Source organism: Acipenser ruthenus, chromosome 27 (genome assembly GCF_902713425.1).
Source record: "Acipenser ruthenus chromosome 27, fAciRut3.2 maternal haplotype, whole genome shotgun sequence".
Lineage (NCBI taxonomy): Eukaryota > Metazoa > Chordata > Actinopteri > Acipenseriformes > Acipenseridae > Acipenser > Acipenser ruthenus.
The window spans coordinates 10,866,014-10,892,764 of NC_081215.1; the positions used below are offsets into that span (position 1 = coordinate 10,866,014).

Here is a 26,751-nt window from a genome sequence, read left to right on the forward strand (position 1 = left end):
TGTGTCAAATCACAGAGCCGTCCTGGTTGTCAATGGTGGCCCAATATCCAACTGACCATGTCCAATACTGGATGTGTATTTCTAGCATGGTATAATCTACATACCTTCTCCACAAGTCTTGCTGGAAGCAGGTTCTCCACAAACTGCCGCAGATGCTCCCTCACTACAGCATAATGAAAAAACGTAACTTTCCCATTAATGAGTCCAAGTATAGAGGGTGTGCGGTGTGCTCCGAGGTGGTTCGCCAGGCGACGTTCATATCCCACATCCACTACACCAATCCCCATGCCTGCAAGTGGGAAGCACAGCACATAAGAACACAAGAAAGGTTACAAGCAGCTTCTTGAAGGATCCCAGGGTGTTAGCTTCAACAACATTACTGGGGAGTTGGTTCCAGACCCTCACAATTCTCTGTGTAAAAAAGTGCCTCCTATTTTCTGTTCTGAATGCCCCTTTATCTAATCTCCATTTGTGACCCCTGGTCCTTGTTTCTTTTTTCAGGTCAAAAAAGTCCCCTGGGTCGACATTGTCTATACCTTTTAAGATTTTGAATGCTTGAATCAGATCACCGTGTAGTCTTCTTTGTTCAAGACTGAATAGATTCAATTCTTTTAGCCTGTCTGCATACGACATCTTGTTGGCCTTTTTTATAGCTTCCCCACATTGTCTAGATGAAGACATTTATGAGTCAACATAAACTCCTAGGTCTTTTTCATAGATCCCTTCTTCAATTTCAGTATCTCCCATATGATATTTATAATGCATATTTTTATTGCCTGCGTGCAGTACCTTACATTTTTCTCTATTAAATTTCATTTGCCATGTGTCTGCCCAGTTCTGAATGCTGTCTCGATCATTTTGAATGACCTTTGCTGCTGCAACAGTGTTTGCCACTCCTCCTATTTTTGTGTCGTCTGCAAATTTAACAAGTTTGCCTTCTATACCAGAATCTAAATCATGAGCACAGCAAGTAGCTTACACATCTACAGTTCTACTCCTTACCTGTGCAATCATTCAGAGAAGTCTATTATTATTACTGTGTCATTTGTTTATTCTCTAGACTTGGTGTTTTGTTAATTATTGTTGCTAAATGTGTAACACAAGTGTCAAAGTGTATTAAGAACCAGCATCATCTACTAGAAAGCTGCTGTGTATCGCCCGTGACATAAAGGGAAGCTTGATTTATTATGAGTATAACCCTAACCCTAGATAATCCTACTCTCAACTACTGAAGAACGTTCTCACCCAGTCGCATCACAGCTCCAGATACATGTGAAACTCTAGTGTTAGACATGTACAGTCAGCTCTCTCTACCCCATTGACGGGATCCAAGCAGGGGTCATGAAACTCTACACAATACATGAAAAAGGAGCAGCTCTTGCTCCTCCAGCCACAGTTCTTATTGTAAATGTCGTTCAGTGTAAGAAGCAGCACTTACCCAGGGCTTCCAGCTCCTGTACAACCTCTTTCCACACAGGCTCAATGTGAATGCAGCTGAAACACCAGTCCGAGGTAATCTTAATAAGGTACGGCCTTTTAAAACTGTCGGGGACAATGTCGTTCATATACTGAGAGAAATGCAACATGTACTTAGTGTCTGCAAAGTCTCTGCTCCCTTTGTTGAACTGGTAATGAAAGAAAGATTCATCGAAGTAGAAGCTGTCGTGGAAGTGTTGAAACTGCTGCCGCTGCTGCTGTGCATAGCCTTGGTTTCCAGCCGTTTCTCCGTACCGGTCATAGTTAGCTCTCTTCTCTTCATTCGACAGAAGCTGTTTCAAAATGTAAAATAAATACATAAATGTTGATGTTGCATCAGAATAAATATCAGCATTTCAAGGAGTTATTTTAAATAATACCAATTTTAAACATTAATATTCCTGTTGAAATTTCGATGAACTTTTATACTTTGTATATGACATTAATGAATTTCTAGTACTGTACATTAAAACAAAATGTGTACTGTAAAATGTAATGGATACTATCAACTTCCTAGTATTTCAGGTTGTCTGTGTTTTAAATCCTATTGTAGTTTGTTTGTATATTCTGCTTAGATCATTATTTGCCATGCTTACTATCTATTGTAGCAAAACATGCTCTGAACAGACCTCAAGGCTGATTTTCTAAAGGGACGTGGGGAAGCACAGCAGTGTTGCAATGAAGGGGGGGAAGCACAGCAGTGTTGCAATGAAGGAGAAGCATAGCAGTGTTGCAATGAAGGGGGGAGCACAGCAGTGTTGCAATGAAGGAGAAGCATAGCAGTGTTGCAATGAAGGGGGAAGCACAGCAGTGTTGCAATGAAGGGGGAAGCACAGCAGTGTTGCAATGAAGGGGGAAACACAGCAGTGTTGCAATGAAGGAGGGAAGCACAGCAGTGTTGCAATGAAGGGGGAGAAGCACAGCAGGGTTGCAATGAAGGGGGAGAAGCACAGCAGGGTTGCAATGAAGGGGAGAGCACAGCAGTGTTGCAATGAAGGGGGGGAAGCACAGCAGTGTTGCAATGAAGGGGGGGAAGCACAGCAGTGTTGCAATGAAGGGGGAAGCACAGCAGTGTTGCAATGAAGGGGGGGAAGCACAGCAGTGTTGCAATGAAGGAGGGAAGCACAGCAGTGTTGCAATGAAGGAGAAGCACAGCAGGGTTGCAATGAAGGGGGAAGCACAGCAGGGTTGCAATGAAGGGGGAAGCACAGCAGGGTTGCAATGAAGGAGAAGCACAGCAGGGTTGCAATGAAGGAGGGAAGCACAGCAGGGTTGCAATGAAGGGGGGGGGAAGCACAGCAGTGTTGCAATGAAGGGGGAGAAGCACAGCAGGGTTGCAATGAAGGGGGGGAGCACAGCAGTGTTGCAATGAAGGGGGGAAGCACAGCAGTGTTGCAATGAAGGGGGGGAAGCACAGCAGTGTTGCAATGAAGGGGGAGAAGCACAGCAGGGTTGCAATGAAGGGGGAGAAGCACAGCAGGGTTGCAATGAAGGGGGGAGCACAGCAGTGTTGCAATGAAGGGGGGGAAGCACAGCAGTGTTGCAATGAAGGGGGAAGCACAGCAGTGTTGCAATGAAGGGGGGAAGCACAGCAGTGTTGCAATGAAGGAGGGAAGCACAGCAGTGTTGCAATGAAGGGGAGAAGCACAGCAGGGTTGCAATGAAGGGGAAGCACAGCAGGGTTGCAATGAAGGGGGAAGCACAGCAGGGTTGCAATGAAGGGGGGGAGCACAGCAGTGTTGCAATGAAGGGGGAAGCACAGCAGTGTTGCAATGAAGGAGAAGCACAGCAGTGTTGCAATGAAGGAGAAGCACAGCAGTGTTGCAATGAAGGGGGAAGCACAGCAGTGCTGCAATGAAGGAGGGGAAGCACAGCAGTGCTGCAATGAAGGAGGGGAAGCACAGCAGTGCTGCAATGAAGGAGGGGAAGCACAGCAGGGTTGCAATGAAGGGGGAAGCACAGCAGGGTTGCAGTGAAGGGGGAAGCACAGCAGGGTTGCAATGAAGGAGGGGAAGCACAGCAGGGTTGCAATGAAGGAGGGGAAGCACAGCAGTGTTGTAATGAAGTGGGGGAGAAGCATAGTAGCGTTGCAGTGGGCACTGAAGCCTGGGAACACCTAGTTTCAGAAACAGCAGCTCCAATGAGTCTTTTCAGAAGCGTTTGTTTGTTTTGCTGGAATAGTTATTAATCAAGGCAATGACCTAAACAGAAACCATAGATAATTATATAGAACACACAGAAAATGATATTGAACAAGTAAAAAAATATTAGCAACCTGTAGATGATATTAATATGTGTATGTGGGTAAAGCATTGGGACAGATGGCAACAGGTTCTGTACAACATTCATAGTTTACCTCATAAGATTTAGTAATTTTAATAAACATATCCTCTGCTCCAGGGCTTTTGTTCTTATCTGGATGCCTGAGGGGGTGGAAAAAACAACTATAAATATAAAATAGACAAGTTCAGATGTATAGGAATCTACAATCTATTATAAACAACTATAAATATAAAATAGACAAATCCATCAGATATGAATCTAAAATCTAAACAACTATAAATATAAAATAGACAAGTTCATCAGATATATATTAATCTAAAATCTATTATTTTACTTTTTATTGTGGCAAAATGGTTAAAGGATTAAGTAGTTAAGATATTGGCAAGAAATTCCAAACCAAGTGGTGTACTTGCAAACTATTTGAGAGTTACTAAGTGATCTATTGTTCATAATTTATGAATCCCTACATATGTATTTTTTTGTTTCAAGTATGTATTAGAAATCTGGAACTGCAGCCATTTGACTGCTATCAGTATTCCACTTAAACAAGAGAAGAACTGTGTATTGGCCAGTGAAATAAGAGTAAAGTACCAGCTATTCCCAAAGAAAGTACCAGTTGCCAGCACTAGCCTTGGCTAGATAAGCCATGTCTTAATGCTCATGAGCACCACCGCCATCTACTGAACACCTACTGTGTACTGACAAACACAAATGGAAGCTCAGTTTACAGTTGCTGTACACTAGATGGTGCTGGAGCTTCCTAACAAAGATACCTGGGCTGATCTAACTGGTGCTACATGTCTATGGCTGGTAAGTAGAACAAAAGCAGCTTCTGAACTCAGACCAAAGCACCTTAAAACACAGACTCCACTTAAATTAAACACACATTATTTTAGTAATTGCAATACAAACTCAGAATGATTGCAAATATTAAAACTAAAAATAGAAGCTATATCTCCTTAATTACGCATCTTTTCCTCCACAGAAAAGCATCTCCTAACCATTTGTTCAAGCCTGGGTACCAGCCTGCACCTTCCAGCCAAAGCTACCTGCCTACTGAACATATGCAGAGCAATGAGAGGATCTCAACAAAACGCATGGTAAAGTGGAGAGTGTAGAAACAGAACCAGCCTGCTGTGGTTTGCAGTCCCTGGCCACAGCTGCTTAACTGGCTAAAACTTTTAGTAGTGGTGGCAAATGCATCATGAAATAAATGTTGGTTGGTCCCATAAGGCTCGGAGAACCAAACGACAAAGTACACAAGGCTTCTGATCAATTACCTTATTTGGCCATCTGGTCAACAAATAATCAACTGGATATTGTTCTCCAGCAAAACCATATCCACACTGAAAAGTGTAGACTGTGCAGGTAAGTCTACTAAAAGCATGTATCTTAAGCCCCTTTCACACTGGCATGCTGTACCCGGTTCAGGACCCGGTGTCATGCGGGTCGGCTATGTGATTTCACACTGCTTTTGATAAAGCAGGGTTGACCTGGGTGACAAGACACAAGTACACAATGAGCGTATCAATGCCCCGGAAGCAGCTTGTTACGGACGCTTCCATCCAAGCTTCTCTGGATTGAACCGTCGGCCCAAATGTTGTTTAGAGTAAATGTTTCTTCATCTCTGCCGCAATCTGGCTCATGGTGTGTCTCAAATCAACACAAAATATGGCTAAACCGAATAAACAGAACTGTTCCTTGCAGAAGTGAAACCTTCACCCAGGTGTGGATGTTTGTTATTTCATCGGCTCACGAACGGCCGTCAAGCATTTTGTCTAGCTCAACCTGGGTTAAAGCGTGTCGACCCACATCCCGAGGTGGGTCGCTGGGACTCGGGTACGACCCAGGTACGTGGTTTCACATGACCCGGGATTGCGACCTGGGTAGGAGTGCCAGTGTGAGAGGCTTTACCATACCCAGACTGGCTGTAATCATGAATGCAACAGCACGGGAGCGCACTGGTGTGCAGCGCAGTCAAAACATATTTTAGGCTTAGAGAAATATTCAAATATACCCCACCCCCGACACCAAACAGTTTACAAATTAGCAGCGCAACAAGTTAACAGAAAAGAGCAAAGTTCTTACCATTCTCGAGCGAGTTTCTTGTAAACCTTCTTAACTTCAGCTTGAGTGGCACTCTTTCCGACTCCTAACACTGTATACGGGTCAAACTCGCCAGCAGCAAGCGAGGCAGGGCAGCAGGACACCAGCAGGAAAATCGACACAACAACTTGCAATGTTGAAAACACAAGTCTTAATCTTGTCATTTTCATTCGCCTAAAAAATATGTTATTTAATCAATGTCAAACATTTCTTAATAAGCACAGTTGTTTCCGCTTTCATAATAAATTCTGCGTTGCATTTATTCATAAAACATCATAATTTGAAAGGCCAAGACTGTGTAACTGTTTAATAACGCAGTAGACTCAACACACAGAACAATTCACATGTTCAGTATTGGAATACGCTACCTATGATGTCCCTTCGTCTGCCGTCGTGTTCCTATATAAACTAGGGCTATAGGGTTCTGCTGGGGTCCCTATAGTATTAATACGTGAGAATGAAGCTTTGCAAGCTTACGGGTTTTGCTGTCTCCTCCAACAATGGAGACTTTTTCTGCACCTGAAAATAAAACAGTGTTTTTAACTGAAAAAAGACCAACATGTATTTACTAAGCTCTAATGTACTATTAAAAAGGTTTAAAGCCATTGGTTTGGCTAACAGTAATTTAATTATTAATAGCAACAAAAACACTGGATTTTTTTTAGCAGAGTATTTAAGAGAGCACATCCTATTAATAAATTTGACTGTCACCCTGATATTGTAGGCTTTGATAATGATAGAGACAAATAAAAATACATTTTGTAGCATTCCAGAAATAGAAATACATACAATTTCCTATCAGCAATCCGATTATATACTCCACAGCTCCAAATCAATAGACGACTGCACCGCTTCCAAGTTCACATAACACGCCTTTTCAGTCGCAGTCCTTTAGGTGTATTTTATTGTAAAATGACTCGCTCTCTCACACCTAGTAAACCACAGTTTAACTCTCCATCCAGATTGCACTGCAAATTTTGAGCAAGTGCTTCCGGTCACCCAACGTAATAGCATCATTTACGAGAGGCGTGGCTTCAATGAAAACAAGGAAGGAACTCACAAAATGTAACCTGCGCTGTATCGTTTTCAGGGACGCATCGTGAGTTAGAACTGATTAAAGGCATTTCAAACGAAACTAAGTATGTGTCAGTGCTCGGCCAACCACAAAAGCAGGTTCTAACAAATGACAAGTAAGCAAGGGAGATCACATACGGAACTGGTTTGGTAAGCACTGCTATTACACTGTTACGTTACATTCAGTTTCAATGCGCAGTAAATTAATACACTAGTTCTAAACTTAGAACACCGGTAACTTTACATTCTACGGGTATTTTACTACACATTACATACATGTGCGTTCAGGGTCCTAAAATTGATTGTGTGTATCATGTGTTTAGTGTTAGAACAGTGAATTCCATGTGTATGTACATCTTCAGTGTTACTGACACCGCCTGACTGGGACTGACTGCTGTGTTGAATCGTCGCTGGTTTACACAGGTATGGCGTTTGTGTAGTATTGTAACTGTATCGATTATCAGCTCAGGCGGATAATGTATATCGGTTGTTGTTAGGAGTGTCTTACTCAGTTATTCAGTTAACAAACGAATCTGTGTTTTTACCCAGTAAGCGTGTAGTTTAGCACTTCAGTAAAGTACTGCTTGTCTTCTATTATGATTGGTATTTGAAATAACTCGTAGTTTGTAGTGTTTGTTACCTGTGATATTCAAACACTCGTTGTGAACACTTCAGAGGGCTCTTCAGGAGTAAGTGGAAATGTAAGGTAATGGGGGTTCTTGTTTACATTTGCATTTGAATTTCAATACAATTCAAAGTACATTTTATATCACTAATTACATTGTGCTTAACACAAAAGTCTTTTGCTTCCAAAGTAGGTATTAGGCTTGTCAAAGAGGCAGGCAAACACATTTGACACAACTGTACACCTTTGCTCACCTTCCTTTGTTAGGCAGGACTGATATATGTTTTTAGAATTAAGAAATCCAGGTAGAGCGAAAGGAAGACATGGTTGTGTTAATACTGTATCTCAATCAAAGCATAGTGTAATACTGTATCTCAAAGCATAGTGTAATACTGTATCTCAAAGCATAGTGTAATACTGTATCTCAAAGCATAGTGTAATACTGTATCTCAAAGCATAGTGTAATACTGTATCTCAAAGCATAATGTAATACTGTATCTCAATCAAAGCATATTGTTAGCCTAAACCACTTCTGTTCTTAGTGTTGTATAGGCCACCAATACAGAAGCAAAACATGAATTTAAAAATGGGCATAGTTTTTTTAACCAGCAGGGATGGAAATAAGACTCCCATTGCACAGTAGTTAGGTCCATTCCTGGCTTTATTACTGTGAGTTTAATAAGACACATCTGGGCTTCTTACCTATACACTGGAGCTAATCAAGCTAGTGTTAAAATCCGGAATGGGTGAAACTGTTATGCAATAAGAGTCTTATTTCCATCCATGACCAATATCATTGTACAGGTAACAACTGTCTGAAATATGAAAACCCTTTTAGACAGTCCTGAAGGGAGGAGCGTTCATTATGAAAATCCAATTGTATAAATTTCACTTCTCCATAGGTTTGGTGTGAATCTCACTACCTCACCAGCAGCATTAGTCTAGTCAGTTTCACTTCATTTTAATGTGTTGCAATAGCTACTCTGAAACTGCAACACACTATAAATACCTGGCTATAAGTTGCGGTGTGTAGACACATCTCTGATACAGGGTGCTGACTTAAAGATGTACTTTATACAATCAACATTTTCCGAATACAGTATTTATTTCTTTACATGTTTAATATATCGTACTAATCTTTGAGCTGTATTATTCTCTAATTATAATAACAAATCCAGCAAAAATGCTTCTGAAGAGTTCTTAAGACTGATTGTGAGGATGTGACTGTGGGGAAGCATATTAGCGTCGCACAGACTTCAGTGAACCATGCTGCACATTTGAAACAGACTTTAAAGTTATAAGTGTATAAGGATGTTAACAGTGAAAAGAGAAATGACAGGTAGTTATTGAAACAGTGTAGCAGCGTGTGGGGATGGGTAATGCTGTATTTGTGGAACCCTGCAGGTAGTTATTGAAACAGTGTAGCAGCGTGTGGGGATGGGTAATGCTGTATTTGTGGAACCCTGCAGGTAGCTATTGAAACAGTGTAGCAGCGTGTGGGGATGGGTAATGCTGTATTTGTGGAACCCTGCAGGTAGCTATTGAAACAGTGTAGCAGCGTGTGGGGATGGGTAATGCTGTATTTGTGGAACCCTGCAGGTAGTTATTGAAACAGTGTAGCAGCGTGTGGGGATGGGTAATGCTGTATTTGTGGAACCCTGCAGGTAGTTATTGAAACAGTGTAGCAGCGTGTGGGGATGGGTAATGCTGTATTTGTGGAACCCTGCAGGTAGTTATTGAAACAGTGTAGCAGCGTGTGGGGATGGGTAATGCTGTATTTGTGGAACCCTGCAGGTAGTTATTGAAACAGTGTAGCAGCGTGTGGGGATGGGTAATGCTGTATTTGTGGAACCCTGCAGGTAGTTATTGAAACAGTGTAGCAGCGTGTGGGGATGGGTAATGCTGTATTTGTGGAACCCTGCAGGTAGTTATTGAAACAGTGTAGCAGCGTGTGGGGATGGGTAATGCTGTATTTGTGGAACCCTGCAGGTAGTTATTGAAACAGTGTAGCAGCGTGTGGGGATGGGTAATGCTGTATTTGTGGAACCCTGCTGCTTCCTCTTTAAGCTTAATGACTTCTGTCTTTTATACAATGTTGTACAAACAACATGGGCAAGAGCCCCATTGTGATCATATGAAAGGTTATGAAGGAAAGTAAATCAAATCCTATAGTGTTCGGAGATTGTTAATACAGGTTCCGCACATGTCATATTTCAGCCAAATAGTGTCCATATGTCTGCAGGAGAATGCCCTTAGACCGTGTTTGTATATCACAGTTCATCTAATGCACAGTGTCAACCCTTAACAAATCTAATATTAGAATTACATTGATTAAAATGGCAAAAACAATCTCTTCACGTTATTTTATAAACAATCATCCTATCCCATGTCATTATCCAGTTGTAAACTATAGTCCCCATGCTAGAGACCATTCACAAGTCACCAGGTAAACCTGCCTTTTTAAGCCTATATGCACTTGCATGGGTTCAGTTAAAACTCCAGGAGACTGATTGTGGGAAAATACTACGAGGGACTGTTTGGCCAGCACTGATAATGTTGTCACATTCTGAGATGTTCACCCAGAGTCATTTGTCTGGATGTTCTGAGCTGGCATGGAACAACCCTTCACATTTCTGATCAACAAATATACTGATGCATTAGCATGCAGATTTATATAGGAAAACAAATAAACCTATTATATACTAATGCATTAGCATGCAGATTTATATAGGAAAACAAATAAACCAATTTTCATAGTGGACTTTTTTCTTCCTTTATTCTACAATAGAAATTTTTTCTAGGGTCATAATGGATGCCAGACACAAGAAAATTCTGCAAAGCAGCCGCTCCATGCTGGTGCATGAATTGGATCCATCTCAGCTGTACGACGGACTGATTTCCAGAGGAATTTTCAGTCAAGACATGATTGATGAAATAAAGGTAGACTCTCACATTTGATCTGTCTATGGGCCTGATTCGATCTTACATTGTGGCTTCATGGCCAGCTATACAATCCTGTTGTAAGGTTTTATTCAATCAAAGCTTCAATTCAGCCGGAGCTGTGGAGCTGCGCTCCGGTAAAGATTTCCACACCTTCACTTCAGCCTGTGAAAACAATACAAAATACCACTTTACTACAAATAATTATGAACATAACATCATTATTAGTAGTTTATTTTCATGGCAATTAGTGTCTCTTCTTATCTGAATGTGTATGTCCGTCCTTCCTTTCCCTGGTTGTTGCTTGTGCTCTGTGTGTGTGTGTGTGCGTGTATCATGTGCAACTGTAAACGAGTTAACTGCTGTGTAAACTTGACACAATGTATTTGCTTTGTTTCCGTGATTGAAATTAGTCACTACTATCGGCAGACCTGAAACAACATATCGGTTTGGTTGCCTGAGAATGTACGAGCTTAACTAGTTTGAAACAATATAACGAATTGAAGTACTTGACTGAATGGCCTGAGAAACGATTTAGTATACGGTCGGCACTGGTTTATGGAAACCTTTTTATTTTCTTTATAGTAATTTGTGAATCTAAAACTGAGAATGTAACGCCTGCATTTTTGTAGCACTGCAATTTTCTTAATGTGCTGGGAATCGGAGACCTTCTCTGTGGAAGTCCAGGGTTGCACTTGTAAATAAGGTTGAGTTGGAGTTTTACGTGTAAGAAATGCTTTTAAAACCAAACTGCTTTGGCTTAAAATTAAATAAATGTAATTGCTTTAGATTATCCTGTTTTTTATTTATTTATTTTTTAGATGTGCTTGGGGCGTGGGGGATTCTCAGTGGTTGGGCTCTGGGAAATATTCCATGAGAATTTAAGCCCTGAATACAGATCTAGGTCCCAAGCGACTCAGCTAGTGAAAGCACTGTCACTGGCCTTGGGACTCCCGTGGAGTTAAGCCCGGGACAGACAGGCGAGGCACGCAAGGCATTTTGCTGCATGTATCGCTGCTATTGTTTTCACATGGTGTTGCACAGATCAACGCGGGACGGTACCGCTAATCCCGCTGAGCAGTGCCGCTTAAATCGAATCCAGAGTGATTTTTTTGGGGGTATCGCCGGTGGATTAACCAATCACAGCCAACACGTGCTTGCCAGGAAAACTCATGAATGAAACTGTTGTCTGAAGTATTTGGTCCCTCCCATATTTCATACAAGGACAGGCAGCGATACAGGCAGCAAAGTGCCTCATGTGCCGAGCTGTGCCTGTCTGTCCCTGTAGCCAATTTGATACTGTTATCACTTTCTGCCTTTTTTATTATTTCTGTAGTTCATTACTATTTTTACGAAGTAACTGGCTGTAAAATGATATATTTTCTAACACTTTAGTAGTACACCTGCATATAGATGACAGAAAAACAAGTTTGATAAACAGTAGATTATATGTGGGGCATTACAGCTATGGCCAAAAGTTTTGCATCACACCCTATAGAATTCAGAATGTTACATTACCATATTGAATTCCATATCGCTTTTTAGTTTTCCAAAAATTGAAAAATGTTACATTTTTTAAAAAAAGAGCAGCTCCCATGCTACCTGTGTGTGATTGGAGCAGGATTATTTAGTATGACCTGCCCAATCAATACCTTTGCTCACAGAATATCCAGTAAGACACCCTACAAAAAACCTAGTAACTTCTGGTACATGCAGAAGTACCCCAGCATTATACATTAACTAGGAATGGTAACACCTTGGTTATTCAGCTTCTTTTTTCAGTACAACTTTGTGGGATATTTGTTCATTGAATACGTTAAAACCACTAGTTTCTTTCTGCAATAGAGACTGCCAAGTGCAGCTGCATTTGCAACTAAGCAAGTAAGTAAGTAAGTGAGGGTGCTGTGTTTTTAAAGGGGGGGTGTTGCTGTTGTTGTTTTTCTGTGTTCAGGGTGCAGGACCTCGCAGAGATCAGGCCAGGCAGCTTGTGATAGACCTGGAGACTCGTGGAAGACAGGCTTTCCCTGCCTTTCTGGAGTGCCTTGTGGAAACAGACCAGAGCCATGTGGCAGACCTCCTGAGCGCTGGCCTTGGGATTCAGCCACCTCGTTCCCTTCCCATTCAACCCATCCCAATGCCCATCCCAATACCCATCCCTCACAATGATGGAACACAGCGTGAGTATGATGCCCTTCGTTCCCTTCCCATCCCAATACCCAATCCAATACCCAATCCCAATCCAATCATATCCCAATACACATCCCAATACACATCCCAATACCCAATGCCAACCCTATACCCATCCCAATACCAACCCTATACCCATCCCAATACCCATCCCAATACCCAATCCCAGTCCAATCCCAATACCCAATCCCAACACCCATCCCTCACAATAATGGAACACAGCGTGAGTATGATCCTGCAGGTTACATATGGGAATTACTGGATTGTATCTAGTGTCCCCCCCCCCACACACACACACATTTGGAAGCAAAGTTTCTTTTGACCCAGGGTGCTGACATTTTTACTGTAAATGAAAATATGAAACTAGCAGATGAAACTATCCATCTCTATCCATTTTTAAGGACAATAACATGTTAGATAATAAAATGCTAATTTATAATATGTAAGTGCAAATAAAAGTGAGTTAAATGGTGTGATTTTATTTTGCAGAAAAGGAAATGGACAAACCAGACAGAGGATACATATCTAGAAAGGGCAGGCATGATCACCCCATTCCATGTGAGTCCATTACACACCACATGCCTTTTACACTGCATGCTTATTAAAAACAAAATCTGTTGCTGTGCTTGTATCATTATTATTAGAATTCCAGTGTCAGGATTATTGCCCACATTGCCAAACAGATAACACAGCAATAAGCACCCATGATGTCACGCGGAACACACAGCTTTGGTTTTGTTTTCTAATCGGCAGGTCCGATTCCAAACATGAGTGCATTAGAGTTGACATCTTGAAAAGAGCTTTGAAACAGACTTCAGTCTATTACATGTAAAAAGTTGTTAGGATGTTAACAACGAAAAGAAAAATGACAAGTACATCATTTAAACAGTTGTAACAACACATGGGGACGTATAACGCTATATTTTAAGAAACCTTGCTACTTCCTTTTAAAAATACAGAACATTTCTGATCAAGAAAATCTATGCAAGAAGTGACAGGGCTCTGTTTGTTTTAGGTTCTGAAGGAGATGAGCCGCCTTCTATTCCCAGAATAAGGAGAGACAGTCTTCAGGTACAGACCTTTAATCTTGGATGTCAAATGGGGAAAACTTTTATTGTTCTGTTAAATAAGCATAGCTTGATTTGAAAATAGATTTATACTAAAAAAAACTTTACAATGCTAATGCCTAATTTACCAAATTCCATAGTTCAGTCTTCTGTGAACTTGTATCATAAAGTAAACTGGTTGACAGCCCACTTAATTTCCATTCCCCACAAGCAGTGATAAGCTCCTCCCCTTAAAACCTAATTGTGAAAACACAATGAGCCAAATAGACACTACCTGCAGCAGCTGAAGGTTACATTGCATCTTCAAGCTCTAGTAAAACCCCAACAGCAAAAAGCAGTATAAAAGGTGGTTTGGCTTTTTCCTGAATGTTGTTTTTGAGTATGCAAGCCAAGCCAGTCCAAATAGAACTCCTATTACTGATCTCGATAGCAGGTTAGTTAGATCAGAGAGCTGCCAGTATATACAGTATGTGACCACGAGAGGAAGCTTCAGATCCGACTACGTTGAGTTTGTTTGGTTCTATTCCTTACCCTCGACATGTTCAAAAATAACAAACTTCTTTTTTTTGGTTTCAGCTGTCTTACACAGTCATTCTGCATTGCTAGTCAATTGACAGTATTTGGGCTACCATTGTACTTGTGGGACAGATTTCTAATTAATATTCAAAGGGAAGACAATTATCTCATCAGGGATACCATTATATTTAGTGAGCAAAAGGTCTGGAGAGAAAAAACTGTGCAACAAAAGCCCCACCCATGATGTGAAACATTTAGAGGCACAGTGCACTTGTGAGATCATTCCAGTTGTTTGCATGTGGTTCGAGAGGAAATGAATCGCTCTGTTACAAAATCCACCACACTGCTAAGCAGATGCAGAGCTTGATCTAAGGAAACATTTGCTGATACCAGCTGTAAATACAGGTTCAAACTTACTTTATTTTCTAAACATTGTACTTGTTATCTAAACACAACACTAGGAACATTCATAGTGCTGTGGTTATTTTCCACATAAGGACAGTCGTAATATTCAGCTATCATCCTTTGTGGAATAACTACAGGACTATGAAAGTCTACAGGACTCTATGAATGACTACAGGACATGCATGACTACAGGACTCTATGAATGACTACAGGACTCTGCATGACTACAGGACTTATGAATGACTACAGGACTCTATGAATGACTACAGGACTCTATGCATGACTACAGGACTATGAATGTTCTCACACTAATGGTCAGGTCTCCCTGGGGGTCTCAAAATCCCTTATTGGGATCAATAAGCTACTAATAACCAAACAAGCAAGATGGGCCGAATGGTCTTCTTTCATTTGTTACCTTTCTTATGTCCTTATGTTCTAAAACAACATGACAAGCAGCCCCACTTTACTATATGACAGCAGAGCAATGCAGCAGGTTTTTAAAATGAAGTAGACATTGCATGTAAACATTATCAGACTAAGAATACTAAAGTATAACTCTTTGATATTGCATGTAAACATTATCAGACTAAGAATACTACAGTATAACACTTTGATGTGTTATTCACGTAGATGCAATAAAATCTGAATTGATATATTTTTCATTTCATTGTAAATGACTCTTCAGTAGGGGGTCATGCCAGAGCAAAGTATCTCTCTCCCTCTCACATCTCTCTCTTGCTCTTCCTCTTTGTCTCTCTCCCTCTCTCTATTTATTTCTTTATTTTTTTTGCAGATGTACAGAATGGATGCAAGGCCTTGCGGTCAATGCCTGATTGTTAATAACGTGGAATTTCATCCAAACAGTAACCTGAAGAACCGCACAGGATCTGACATTGATTGTGCCAGACTTGAGAAACGGTTCAAGTCATTTCACTTCATTGTTGAGGTGAAGAGAAACCTCACATCGCAGGTAGAGGAATTCACCTGGATTGATTTTGCATCCCGCACTTATGCTCCCAACAGTATACACTCTGCTATTTAAAATAAAAAGGGACATATTACTTAGTTGTTTGGTTCTGGCTTTGTCATTGGCAGGTGTTTCTCTCCATCCAAAGAATAGGACTTAATTAAGTCTGTAGCAAACGCTTTTTAAAGGGGTTGCCAGTGATCATTTGGCTTGCACATTTTTAAAGGGGCGGCCAGTGATAATTTGGCTTGCACATTTTTAAAGGGGCGGCCAGTGATAATTTGACTTGCTTGTTCTTCGTCCCAGTGGCCTTACCTATATAAACTTGACTTCTAATTTGCAATGTCGACCCAGGGGACTTTTTTGACCTGAAAAAAGAAACAAAGACCAGGGGTCACAAATGGAGATTAGATAAAGGGGCATTCAGAACAGAAAATAGGAGGCACTTTTTTACACAGAGAATTGTGAGGGTCTGGAACCAACTCCCCAGTAATGTTGTTGAAGCTGACACCCTGGGATCCTTCAAGAAGCTGCTTGATGAGATTCTGGGATCAATAAGCTACTAACAACCAAACGAGCAAGATGGGCCGAATGGCCTCCTCTCGTTTGTAAACTTTCTTATGTTCTTATGTTCTTAAGTGTGTTTACAAGCCCAGTGATGGCCAAACAGGGAATTCAGCTTGCCTTGACTTTGGAAAAGAAACAGAGAAACCACAGAAGGGAGCTAATATATACAAAATAACTGGTCACTTTATGAAATTTCACTCAAATATTTTTTGAAAATATGGTTAACAGAAGCAAAGTATATCTGTAAACTTTACCATTGAAATAGAACAAAAACTAAGAAAACTTTTTTTTTTATATGGTCACATATAAAAGTAATAAGAAATCCACCTTGACATTATTTTAAGAGAACTTTGCACATCTCTAGTTTTTAGGAACCATGTCTATAATGTTGCTTTGGTGTCATCCTGTAAATACTCTTAACCTTTCTCCCAATATAGGCAATAAGACGAGAGCTGTATGCCTTGTCACAGAAAGACCACACCGCCTTCGACTGCTGTGTTGTAATAATCCTGTCCCATGGCACAGAGGTTAGCGGGTTGGGATTGAGGTTGGCGTTGGCATTGGGGTTAGGGGGTTGGAGTTAGAATACCTTGTCACAGAAAGACCACACCGCCTTCGACTGCTGTGTTGTAATAATCCTGCAGTTAGAGGGTTGGGGTTGGCATTGGGTTTAGAGGGTTGGGGTTGGCATTGGGTTTAGGGGGTTGGGGTTGGGGTTAGGGGGTTAGGGGGTGGGGGTTGGTGTTGGGGTTAGGGGGTTGGCATTGGGGTTAGGATTAGGGTTGGGGTTGGGGTTAGAATACCTTGTCACAGAAAGACCACACCGCCTTTCACTGCTGTGTTGTAATAATCCTGTCACATGGCACTGAGATAAACTGACAGAATGTTGCTTTTCTCTTATTTGTTGCTGACATACATACATACATGTAAGTTTCATAAATTTTTCCACCATGCACATCCATTCATGATCAGTATTGGGGCGTGACACTCTAATCTAATCTGATTAGATTTTTTAGTAACTGTAATGGCTCCTTTTTCAGGTAGGCAATGAATTACACTTTATGTAAACAATTACACAGTTACTATTTATTACATTTAAAAAAGGCTAAGACATGACGTGGGAATCAGAAAGTGCTTCCACAGTGCAAGACAAACCTTGCATGTCACAGGAACACGCTTTTCACAGCTGGAAAAGGGCACCAGTGGGTTCCATAACTGGATCTCATAAGAATATTTCCAGTTGCAGCCTGACCAAACTGAAAAATATGTTGCTATAAAATGTAAACTGTACCTGAGAAGTAACTATTTATAACTGTAACTAGTTAAAATGTTGTTCAGGTAACTTGTAACTGTAATGGATTACTTTTTCAAACTAACCTCCCCAACACTGTTCAATATGTAGGTCTCAAATGTGCAGTTCAATTATTACATTTTTTTAAAATAAAAAAGCAAATAAACATGTTTTAGTAAACATGATATCTGGTACTACACTAGGTTAAAGAAATCTCTGTTTGCAAGTCATGCTTTAAGACTGTGGTACGCTTCCTGGGTCATTTCATCTGTTCCTGTTAATAACCAATCAGCTGCTTCCCCTGTTGACTGATATCCTTTCAGTCAATAACGTTACCAGAAGACACTGCTGGGGTGAAACTACCCAGGAAGTAAAGCAGTAACAGACCTGCTGGAAGTCAAGGCAAGCACATTCTTTAACCTAGTGTGATACAGAGGTCTGTTTAAAATGAAATCCATGCTTTCTTAACATGCGTCTCTTTGAGAAGTGCCCATTTCAGAGCTGTGTAGCCAATGGAAGTGGAATGGGACATATTGAAGGGATTATTGTGTTATCTACAATCACCTGAATTAAAGGTTTTATCTTCTCATTGTATTGAATTTAGTGACCCGGATTCAAATGATTACTCTCAATTCTGTTCCATAGGTGAACCACAACAGGTTTCCTGGTGCTATCCATGGTGTTGATGGCCCAATAGTTCCAGTTCAGAATATTACCAATTATTTTAATGGACAAAACTGCCCAACACTACAAGGAAAACCCAAGATCTTTTTCATCCAAGCCTGTGGTGGAGGCAAGTACTGTCGGCAAAAAATCATAGAGAAAAATAATTGAGAGAGAAACTTGGTAGGGTCTGAGAAGTTACATTTAACTAATGTATTGTTCTTGTTTAGAACCACTGTGTATGTCTTTGTGACTGTATAAAACTATGAGCTCTATTGAACTCTCACAAATATCTTTCTGTCTAAGCTGGTTCACGACAGTGGAAGCAATAACCTGCACCAGTGGATACATACTACATTTGTTCTACAAAAATACAGTAAACTGCACCTCTACAAAAATACAGTAAACTGTACCTCTGCATAAATACAGTAAACTGCACCTCTGCATAAATACAGTAAACTGCACCTCTGCATAAATACAGTAAACTGCACCTCTGCATAAATACAGTAAACTGCACCTCTGCATAAATACAGTAAACTGCACCTCTACAGAAATACAGTAAACTGCACCTCTACAGAAATACAGTAAACTGCACCACTTGCATGTTTGCATGTATCTGGAGAATCGCTTTTCAAATTGTCATGAAACATTTCATTGCTAATTTCTAATTCTAAACTGCTGTAGACTATTCTGTACAAACTGTTGGTATATGTCATGGCCATACTGCTAGCTGTCATTTAGATTGAACTGCTGTGCCAGGGGATGCATGTTACTAGCATGATTAAAAAGTTTCTAATTGCTGCTGCTTCTTGGTGTCTCAGATACAGGATTAGGGTTAGGGATGTATCTGCAGCTGCTGCTTCTTGGTGTCTCAGATCAGACAGACACAGGGTTAGGGTTAGGGATGTATCTACAGCTGTTTGTTCTTGGTGTCTCAGATCAGACAGACACAGGGTTAGGGTTAGGGATGTATCTACAGCTGTTTGTTCTTAGTGTCTCAGATCAGACAGACACAGGGTTAGGGTTAGGGATGTATCTACAGCTGTTTGTTCTTGGTGTCTCAGAACAGACAGACACAGGGTTAGGGTTAGGGATGTATCTACAGCTGTTTGTTCTTAGTGTCTCAGATCAGACAGACACAGGGTTAGGGTTAGGGATGTATCTACAGCTGTTTGTTCTTGGTGTCTCAGATCAGACAGACACAGGGTTAGAGTTTGGGATGTATCTACAGCTGTTTGTTCTTGGTGTCTCAGATCAGAAAGACATTGGGTTTGAGGTCTCTCCAGATGAGTTTGAGCCAGCGGCCGGTGGCATTGACAATCACACAGACGCCACGCCGATGTCACCCAGGGAGGAGCTTGGGAAAGACTCTGATGAGCCCGATGCCAGAGCAAGCCTGCCTACTCCCAGTGATATCTTAGTGTCGTACTCCACTTTTCCAGGTACAAAAACAGAGTTCATCTCAGATAGAACATAAAAACTAAAATAAATCTGTCACCACTACATAAAAAAATAAAAATCGAGATACAAACCCCATATTAGCAGGACTTTAGAAACTTTGCCTTAAAGTGACTGCCCTAAGTCCTGTGTGACTGTTTCACTGCCTAGGTCATTTCACCTCCAGTTTTACTGGCTGCAAAACATGTCAGTCAAAGGGAAGCAGGCGTTGAAGGACAATTTCATTCTCCAGGTGAAATGACCAAGGAAGTGCAATACTAACTGATAATAAGGTGTACACAGATTTGTGTAATTTTGTGTAGTGCCAGATCCGTTTTAAAATGAAAATACATGTTTTTATAACAAGTGGTTCTTTCAAAACTGCACATAGAACTATGTAGTGAATGGAAGTGCACAGCAGGTAAGATGTGTGGAATGATATTGGCTACAGGCCCTTATAAAAGTGGCACAGTTGAACATTTCCTTATTCTTTCCCTCTCATATCATTTGTAATTTTAAGGGTATGTGTCTTGGCGAGACACACAAGCAGGTTCTTGGTATGTGGAAACTCTAGACAATGTTTTGGAAGAATTTGCTGGATATGAAGACCTGCTTACTTTGCTGACGATGGTAAATATACATATATTTGTTTGTTTGTTTCTTGTTTTTGTTATATCCCACTGTAACAAACAAACACATTTTTTTCCAGTTATTTGAAAACATTTACAGTTCTAGAAAGTGTTTCTTTTTCAATTAGGTTTGTTGACCTGTATGTGAGTTTTACAAGCTTTATTCGTCATCCATAACTTCAAACACTAAATCATCAAGATCTTCTTAAAGCAAGAGGAAGTACTAGAGGTGTAGATTCTGTTACATGGAAAACTTACAACTGAATAATATCATTAAGGAACATCTATATTTAAGAACAAAATAAATGTTTGGAGAAGAGGTTAGGGTTAGAGATGTTTGGAGGAGAAGAGGTTAGGGTTAGAAATGTTTGGAGGAGAAGAGATTAAGGTTAGAAATGTTTGGTGGAGAAGAGACCACTCAGCTTCATCACGGCATGGCCTTCCTTTGCTCCTACTAAGGGATCTTATTAAATAAGACAGAGTGGAATTTTTTCTAGTGTTTAACAAGTTACTAGCTGACCTGTTAGGGCTTCCTACATTCTGTTCAAAACATACTTTTACTCAGCTCCCATGTGTGCCTCTCATCCTACTATCCCATTTAGGATTTTATAAACTCTTACTCGTCTTTTTTTGTAGGCTGAAGAGATTTATTCTTTGAACCTACCCTCATATCTCATGCCTAACCCTAACCCTGTCCTCATATCTCATGCCTAACCCTAACCCTGTCCTCATATCTCATGCCCAACCCTAACCCTGTCCTCATATCTCATGCCCAACCCTAACCCTGTCCTCATATCTCATGCCCAACCCTAACCCTGTCCTCATATCTCATGCCCAACCCTAACCCTGTCCTCATATCTCATGCCCAACCCTAACCCTGTCCTCATATCTCATGCCCAACCCTAACCCTGTCCTCATATCTCATCATAATCCAGCGTTCTAGGGGGTCTATGAAGAGTGCTGCGCAGTCTTGGCAAAGCTTTCCTACATTCGTATTCTACTCAATGAAATCAAGCTTTCTGTTTGCCTTTTTATTTGTATTTCCACAGTGACAAGATAGGGTTAAATTTGACATGCATACAGTGGCTCTCAAAAGTTTTCACCCCCCCTTGGACTTCCACATTTTATTGTGTTACAACATGGAATCAGAATGGATTTAATTAGGAGTTTTTGCCACTGATCAACACAAAAAAGTCCATAATGTCAAAGTGAAAAATAAAATCTACAAATTGTTCTAAATTAATTACAAATATAAAACAGAAAATAATTGATTGCATAAGTATTCACCCCCTTTGCTATGACACACCTAAATAAACTCTGGTGCAACCAATTGTCTTTAGAAGTCACATAATTAGTTGAATGGAGTCCACCTGTGTGCAATTAAGGTGTTTCAAATGATTTCAGGTTAAATACACCCGTCTCTGGGAGGTCCCACAGTTGGTTAGTACATTTCCTAACAAAAACTACATCATGAAGACGAAGGAACATTCAAAGCAAATCCAGAATAAGATTCTTCAAAAGCACCAATCAGGGGTAGGATATAAGAACATTTCCAAGGCATTGAATATCCCCCGGAGCACAGTAAAGTCCATTATTAAGAAATGGAGAGAATATGGCACAACTGTGAATCTGTCTAGAACAGGCCTTCCTCAAAAACTGAGTATCCGGGCGAGAAGGGCACAAGTCAGGGAGGCCACCAAGAGGCCTATGGCAACTCTAAAGGAGTTACAGTCTTCCACTGCTGAGCTGGGAGACACTGTGCATACAGCCACAATAGCCCGGGTGCTTCACAAAACTGGCCTTTATGGGAGAGTGGCAAAAAGAAAGCCATTGTTGAAAAAAACTCACATCAAATCTCATCTAGAGTTTGCCAGAAGGCATGTGGGAGACTCAGAGACCAAGCGGAAGAAGATTCTATGGTCTGATGAGACTAAAATAGAGCTTTTTGGCCTCAACGCTAAGTGCTATGTTTGGCGCAAGCCTAACACCGCAAATCATCCTGAGAACACCATCCCTACCGTGAAGCATGGTGGTGGCAGCATCATGCTATGGGGATGCTTCTCTGCGTCAGGGCCTGGAAAGCTCGTGGAGATAAAGGGCAAAATGGATGCAGTAAAATACAGAGAAATCCTGGAGGAAAACCTGCTGAAGTCTGCAAGAGACCTGGGACTTGGGAGAAGATTCATCCTCCAGCAGGACATTGACCCTAAACATACAGCCAAAGCCACACTGGAGTGGCTTAAAAACAAAAAAGTCAATGTCCTGGAGTGGCCCAGTCAAAGCCCGGACCTCAATCCAATTGAGAATATGTGGAAAGAGTTGAAAATTGCTGTTCACCAAAGGTCCCCATCCAACTTGACGCAGCTTGAGCAATTTTGCAAAGAAGAATGTGCAAAAATTGCAGTGTCCAGATGTGCAAAGCTGGTAGAGACTTATCCAAATAGACTCATGGCTGTAATTGCTGCCAAAGGTGCCTCTACCAAATATTGACTCAAGGTGGTGAATACTTATGCAATCAATTATTTTCTGTTTTGTATTTGTAATTAATTTAGAACAATTTGTAGATTTTATTTTTCCCTTTGACATTATGGACTTTTATGTGTTGATCAGTGGCAAAAACTCCTAATTAAATCCATTTTGATTCCATGTTGTAACACAATAAAATGTGGAAAAGTCCAAGGGGGGTGAATACTTTTGAGAGCCACTGTATGTGCGAAAATGATTAACATTTAAGCAAACAGCCATAAAAGCATTGAACCTTGGGCTCCCGAGTGGCGCATCCAGTAAAGGTGCTCCGCGTGGAGTGCAGGATGCGCCCTATAGCCTGGAGATTGTGATGCGCCCTATAGCCTGGAGATCGCCAGTTCTGGTCCAGGCTATTCCACTGCCGGCCCGTGGACAGGAGTTCCAAGGGGCGCCGCACAATTGGCCGAGCGCTGCCCAGGGTGGGGAGGGCTTAGGTCGGCCAGGGTGTCCTCGGCTCACCGCACACCAGCGACCCCTGTAGACTGGCCAGGCACCTGTGGGTCTGCCTGCAAGCACCCCAGAGCTGTGTGGTATTCCAGCTCTGAGGTAGCTGCATGGCAGGCCTGCAGAGTGAAAAGAAGCAGACAGCCGAGTCAGTGTGGGGGTTACAGTATGAGCCAGGCTTAAAATTGGGCATTTCAAATTGGGGAGAAAATGGGGTAAAAAAAAAAAATTGGCGATTCCAAATAAAAAAAAAATAATAATAAAAAAAAACCATTGAACCTCTTAAAAACCCATGGGCAACTGTTGAAGGTATTGTCTAAAACGTTTGTCTAACTTACCTCAGAATTTATGGATTAATTCTGCTATAGAGCAACTCAATGTAAGAAGAAACACAGCTCTGATAAATGCTTCAGGTGAACGTCTACTTGATTTAGTGTCTTATAGTTCTGTGCTTGACTTCCGAACTATCAGAAGTTCAAGTATACAAGCATGTTGGCTTGTGCCTGCATTGTGTGTACTGGTCTTTATCTGCTTCATTTAGTTTCTTATAGTTGTATATTTAAGTACATGGTGCGATCAAAATAATTCCAGTGCATCTTTCCTATTGTCATATATCATATATGATAAATGCACACATTATGGTAAAGGTGAATTATTTTTTTTGCACTGTAATTGATTTGATGCTGTTTGTAAAGAATATGTATTGAAAGCTCCTGACAGATACATCAGTATAGCCCAGCAGTGATTGGTACTGAAATGTGAGCCAATGCATCAAGCTTCTAGAGGTTTTATTCTATTATTTTATTTAACCAGGAAAATCCCATTGAGATTAAAATTTCTTTAAGGGAGACCTGGTCAAGGAGGTGCCATATAATACAAAACAAACCCACACATTGAAATGAACACAACCAATACAAACAAGTTCATCAAATTACAAGAAACCATTTTCTTGTCAAACTTTAGAAACTGAGAAATGTAGAATAGTCTGAGATGTAAGATTGTAAGCACTGTACTACTAGAGGGAATTAGCAGTTTATTCAGACCATTTTGAATTTTGCCTAGGATAGCCTTATAAACAATTACAGGTAGTGGACAAAAAAATGGAAACACCAATGTAAAGTCACTTAATAGGGTGTTGGGCCACTATGGTATCCCGCTCTGTGGAGTTCTCGGTGGACCGTTTTTGATGAAACTGGCTGCTCGCGCCCCAGGTTGAAATTTGCAGTCAATTGATCTGCAGTTGCTCACCTATTTTGCCTTGAACTTCGAATTAATGCACGGATATCACGATCCTGGAGTATGCGCTTCCGCTCACTGTTGCCCTTTGCTGATGATGTCTTTCCCTCGGAGTTCCATGCCGACATCACCTTAGACACTGTTGCTCGTGAAACATCAGCAAGTTGAGCTGTCTTGGTCACTGAAGCTCCTGTCAAACGTGCCCCAACAATCACCCCTCTTTCAAAGTCACTGAGGTCTCCTCTTGCAGCCATGCTAGCCATAATTAGACAACCAGGCCTGTCCAGCATTTTTATACATAATAATAATAATAATAATAATCTTTATTTATAGAGCGCCTTTCATACAAGGCGCTGCACAAAAAACAAAAAAGAAGGTAACAGAACACAAAGATTAAAATCAAAGTTAATAAAACGGCATAAATTGATGAATAAGTTAAACAGTTACAAAAAAACAACAAAAAAACATCATATATCGCAAAAAAGAGAAAAGACACAATTTAAAACAACTAAAAACAACAATATATAAAATCAAAAAGCTAAATTATAAAAATAGGTCTTAAGCCTAGATTTAAAAGTAGCTACTGTAGGTGAACCTCTGACATGGTCGGGGAGAGAGTTCCACAGCTGCGAACACAAAAAGCAACCTCTCCTTTCCTCCTGAGCCTCACCCTCGGAATACAGAGGAGGCTACTATTAGTCGACCTCAATGCACGCCGAGGCTGATAAAGAGACAACAACTCTGAGAGGTAATCTGGTGCCATTCCATTTAGTGCTTTAAATGTAAGCAATAGAATTTTAAAATCAATTCGATATTTCACTGGAAGCCAGTGCAGAGAAGCAAGTACAGGAGTTATATGTGCTCTCCTTTTGGTTTTGGTAAGGACCCTTGCAGCTGCATTTTGCACAAGCTGCAGCCTTAATAAAGCTTGGCTAGTAAGTCCAGAAAAAAGAGCATTACAGTAGTCCAGTCTACATGAAATAAAAGCATGGATTACTTTTTCAGCATCAGATAAAGACAGAAATGATCTAATTTTGGCAATGTTTCTTGGATGATAAAAACATACTTTTGTAATCATTTTAATATGCGACTCGAAACTTAAAGTAGAATCAAAAATAACACCCAAATTTCTCACTTCAGACTTCAAATTAGGAGTTAAGTCCCCCAAATGTATTTTTGATAAATCAATTTGTTGCTGAGAGCCTACTATCAACACTTCTGTCTTATCAGAGTTTAATTGCAGAAAGTTTAAGGACATCCAAGTTTTGATGTCAGTGATACACTCAAATAAGGCTGATGTTGTGCTAATGTCACCAGGTTTCACAGATATGTATAACTGTGTATCATCAGCATAGCAGTGGAAATTTACAGCATGTTTATGAATAATCTGGCCTAGAGGTAACATGTATAAAGAGAATAATATTGGACCAAGAATCGAACCCTGAGGGACACCACAGGTAATATTTGCTAAACCCGACACAGACTCCCCCAGTGAAACAAAGAACTGTCTGTTTGTAAGGTAGGATCTAAACCAGTTTAGTACTTTACCATCTAGGCCCACCCATCCCTTAAGACGATCAATTAAGATGGAATGATCCACAGTATCAAATGCAGCACTAAGGTCCAAAAGAACAAGAATGGATATAGCATTTGAATCTGCACTCATTAATAAGTCATTTGTTACTCTTACCAGGGCAGTTTCTGTACTGTGATTTGAACAAAACCCAGACTGAAACTTTTCAAACATATTATTAGTAATCAGGAAGCCATTAAGTTGTTTAAGCACTACCTTTTCAAGAACTTTTGCTAGAAAAGGGAGATTTGAAATGGGTCTGAAGTTACTCAGCAGTGAACTGTCTAAGTTGGGTTTTTTAAGTAGGGGCTTAACCAGGGCAATTTTGAAAGAAGCCAGAACTATTCCATTTTCCAGCGAACTATTCATAATGGCAAGAATATCATTACACAAGTAACTAAGGACATCCTTCAGAAACCTTGCTGGAATGGGATCTAACATACAAGTTGTGGATTTCATGTGCATGACAATCATGTTTAGTTCCTGTGCAGTAATACAAGAAAATGATTCCATCACTGTTTTCCCCAGTCTATCTGAAATAATTAAATTAGAACCATAAGATGGAATTTGTTCCCTAATAGTCTTTATTTTATTTTCAAAGTAGTTGAGAAATTCTTCACACTTGGACGAGGGCACGTCTATGTTGCAGATGGGTGAGAATGAAGGATTTATCAATTCATCTATTGTTGAGAAAAGCACCCTGGAGTTATTTTTATTTTCCTCAATCAATTTGGAGAAA

General features: G+C 40.6%; 2 protein-coding genes across 7 annotated transcripts in view; one reads left to right on the forward strand and one right to left on the reverse strand.

Annotated features, from left to right (window-relative positions):
• LOC117426071 (dnaJ homolog subfamily C member 16-like) overlaps window positions 1-6,827 on the reverse strand; it is a 28,407-nt gene extending 21,580 nt beyond the window's left edge. The window contains 6 exon segments of the mRNA XM_034043332.3: window positions 105-289; window positions 1,439-1,769; window positions 3,833-3,899; window positions 5,848-6,039; window positions 6,234-6,384; window positions 6,655-6,827. Of these exon segments, the coding sequence (XP_033899223.1) occupies window positions 105-289; window positions 1,439-1,769; window positions 3,833-3,899; window positions 5,848-6,035 (771 nt within the window). The 5' untranslated portion in view covers window positions 6,036-6,039; window positions 6,234-6,384; window positions 6,655-6,827.
• A 70-nt stretch (window positions 6,828-6,897) lies between these two features.
• The window catches only part of LOC117968643 (caspase-9-like), a 29,146-nt gene continuing 9,292 nt past the window's right edge, over window positions 6,898-26,751 (forward strand). For 2 of the 6 annotated variants that reach the window (XM_059002288.1, XM_059002290.1), the window contains exons 1-10: window positions 6,898-7,089; window positions 10,366-10,504; window positions 12,456-12,681; window positions 13,181-13,249; window positions 13,707-13,762; window positions 15,473-15,649; window positions 16,651-16,740; window positions 18,150-18,297; window positions 19,421-19,609; window positions 20,125-20,234. In XM_059002288.1, coding sequence (XP_058858271.1) covers window positions 7,049-7,089; window positions 10,366-10,504; window positions 12,456-12,681; window positions 13,181-13,249; window positions 13,707-13,762; window positions 15,473-15,649; window positions 16,651-16,740; window positions 18,150-18,297; window positions 19,421-19,609; window positions 20,125-20,234 — 1,245 coding nt within the window. In that variant the 5' untranslated portion in view covers window positions 6,898-7,048. Of the gene's footprint in view, window positions 7,090-7,262; window positions 7,363-10,352; window positions 10,505-12,455; window positions 12,682-13,180; window positions 13,250-13,706; window positions 13,763-15,472; window positions 15,650-16,650; window positions 16,741-18,149; window positions 18,298-19,420; window positions 19,610-20,124; window positions 20,235-26,751 lie in introns of all 6 variants that reach the window. The other 4 variants (XM_034916450.2, XM_059002289.1, XM_034916449.2 and 1 more) reach the window with 4 other exon arrangements.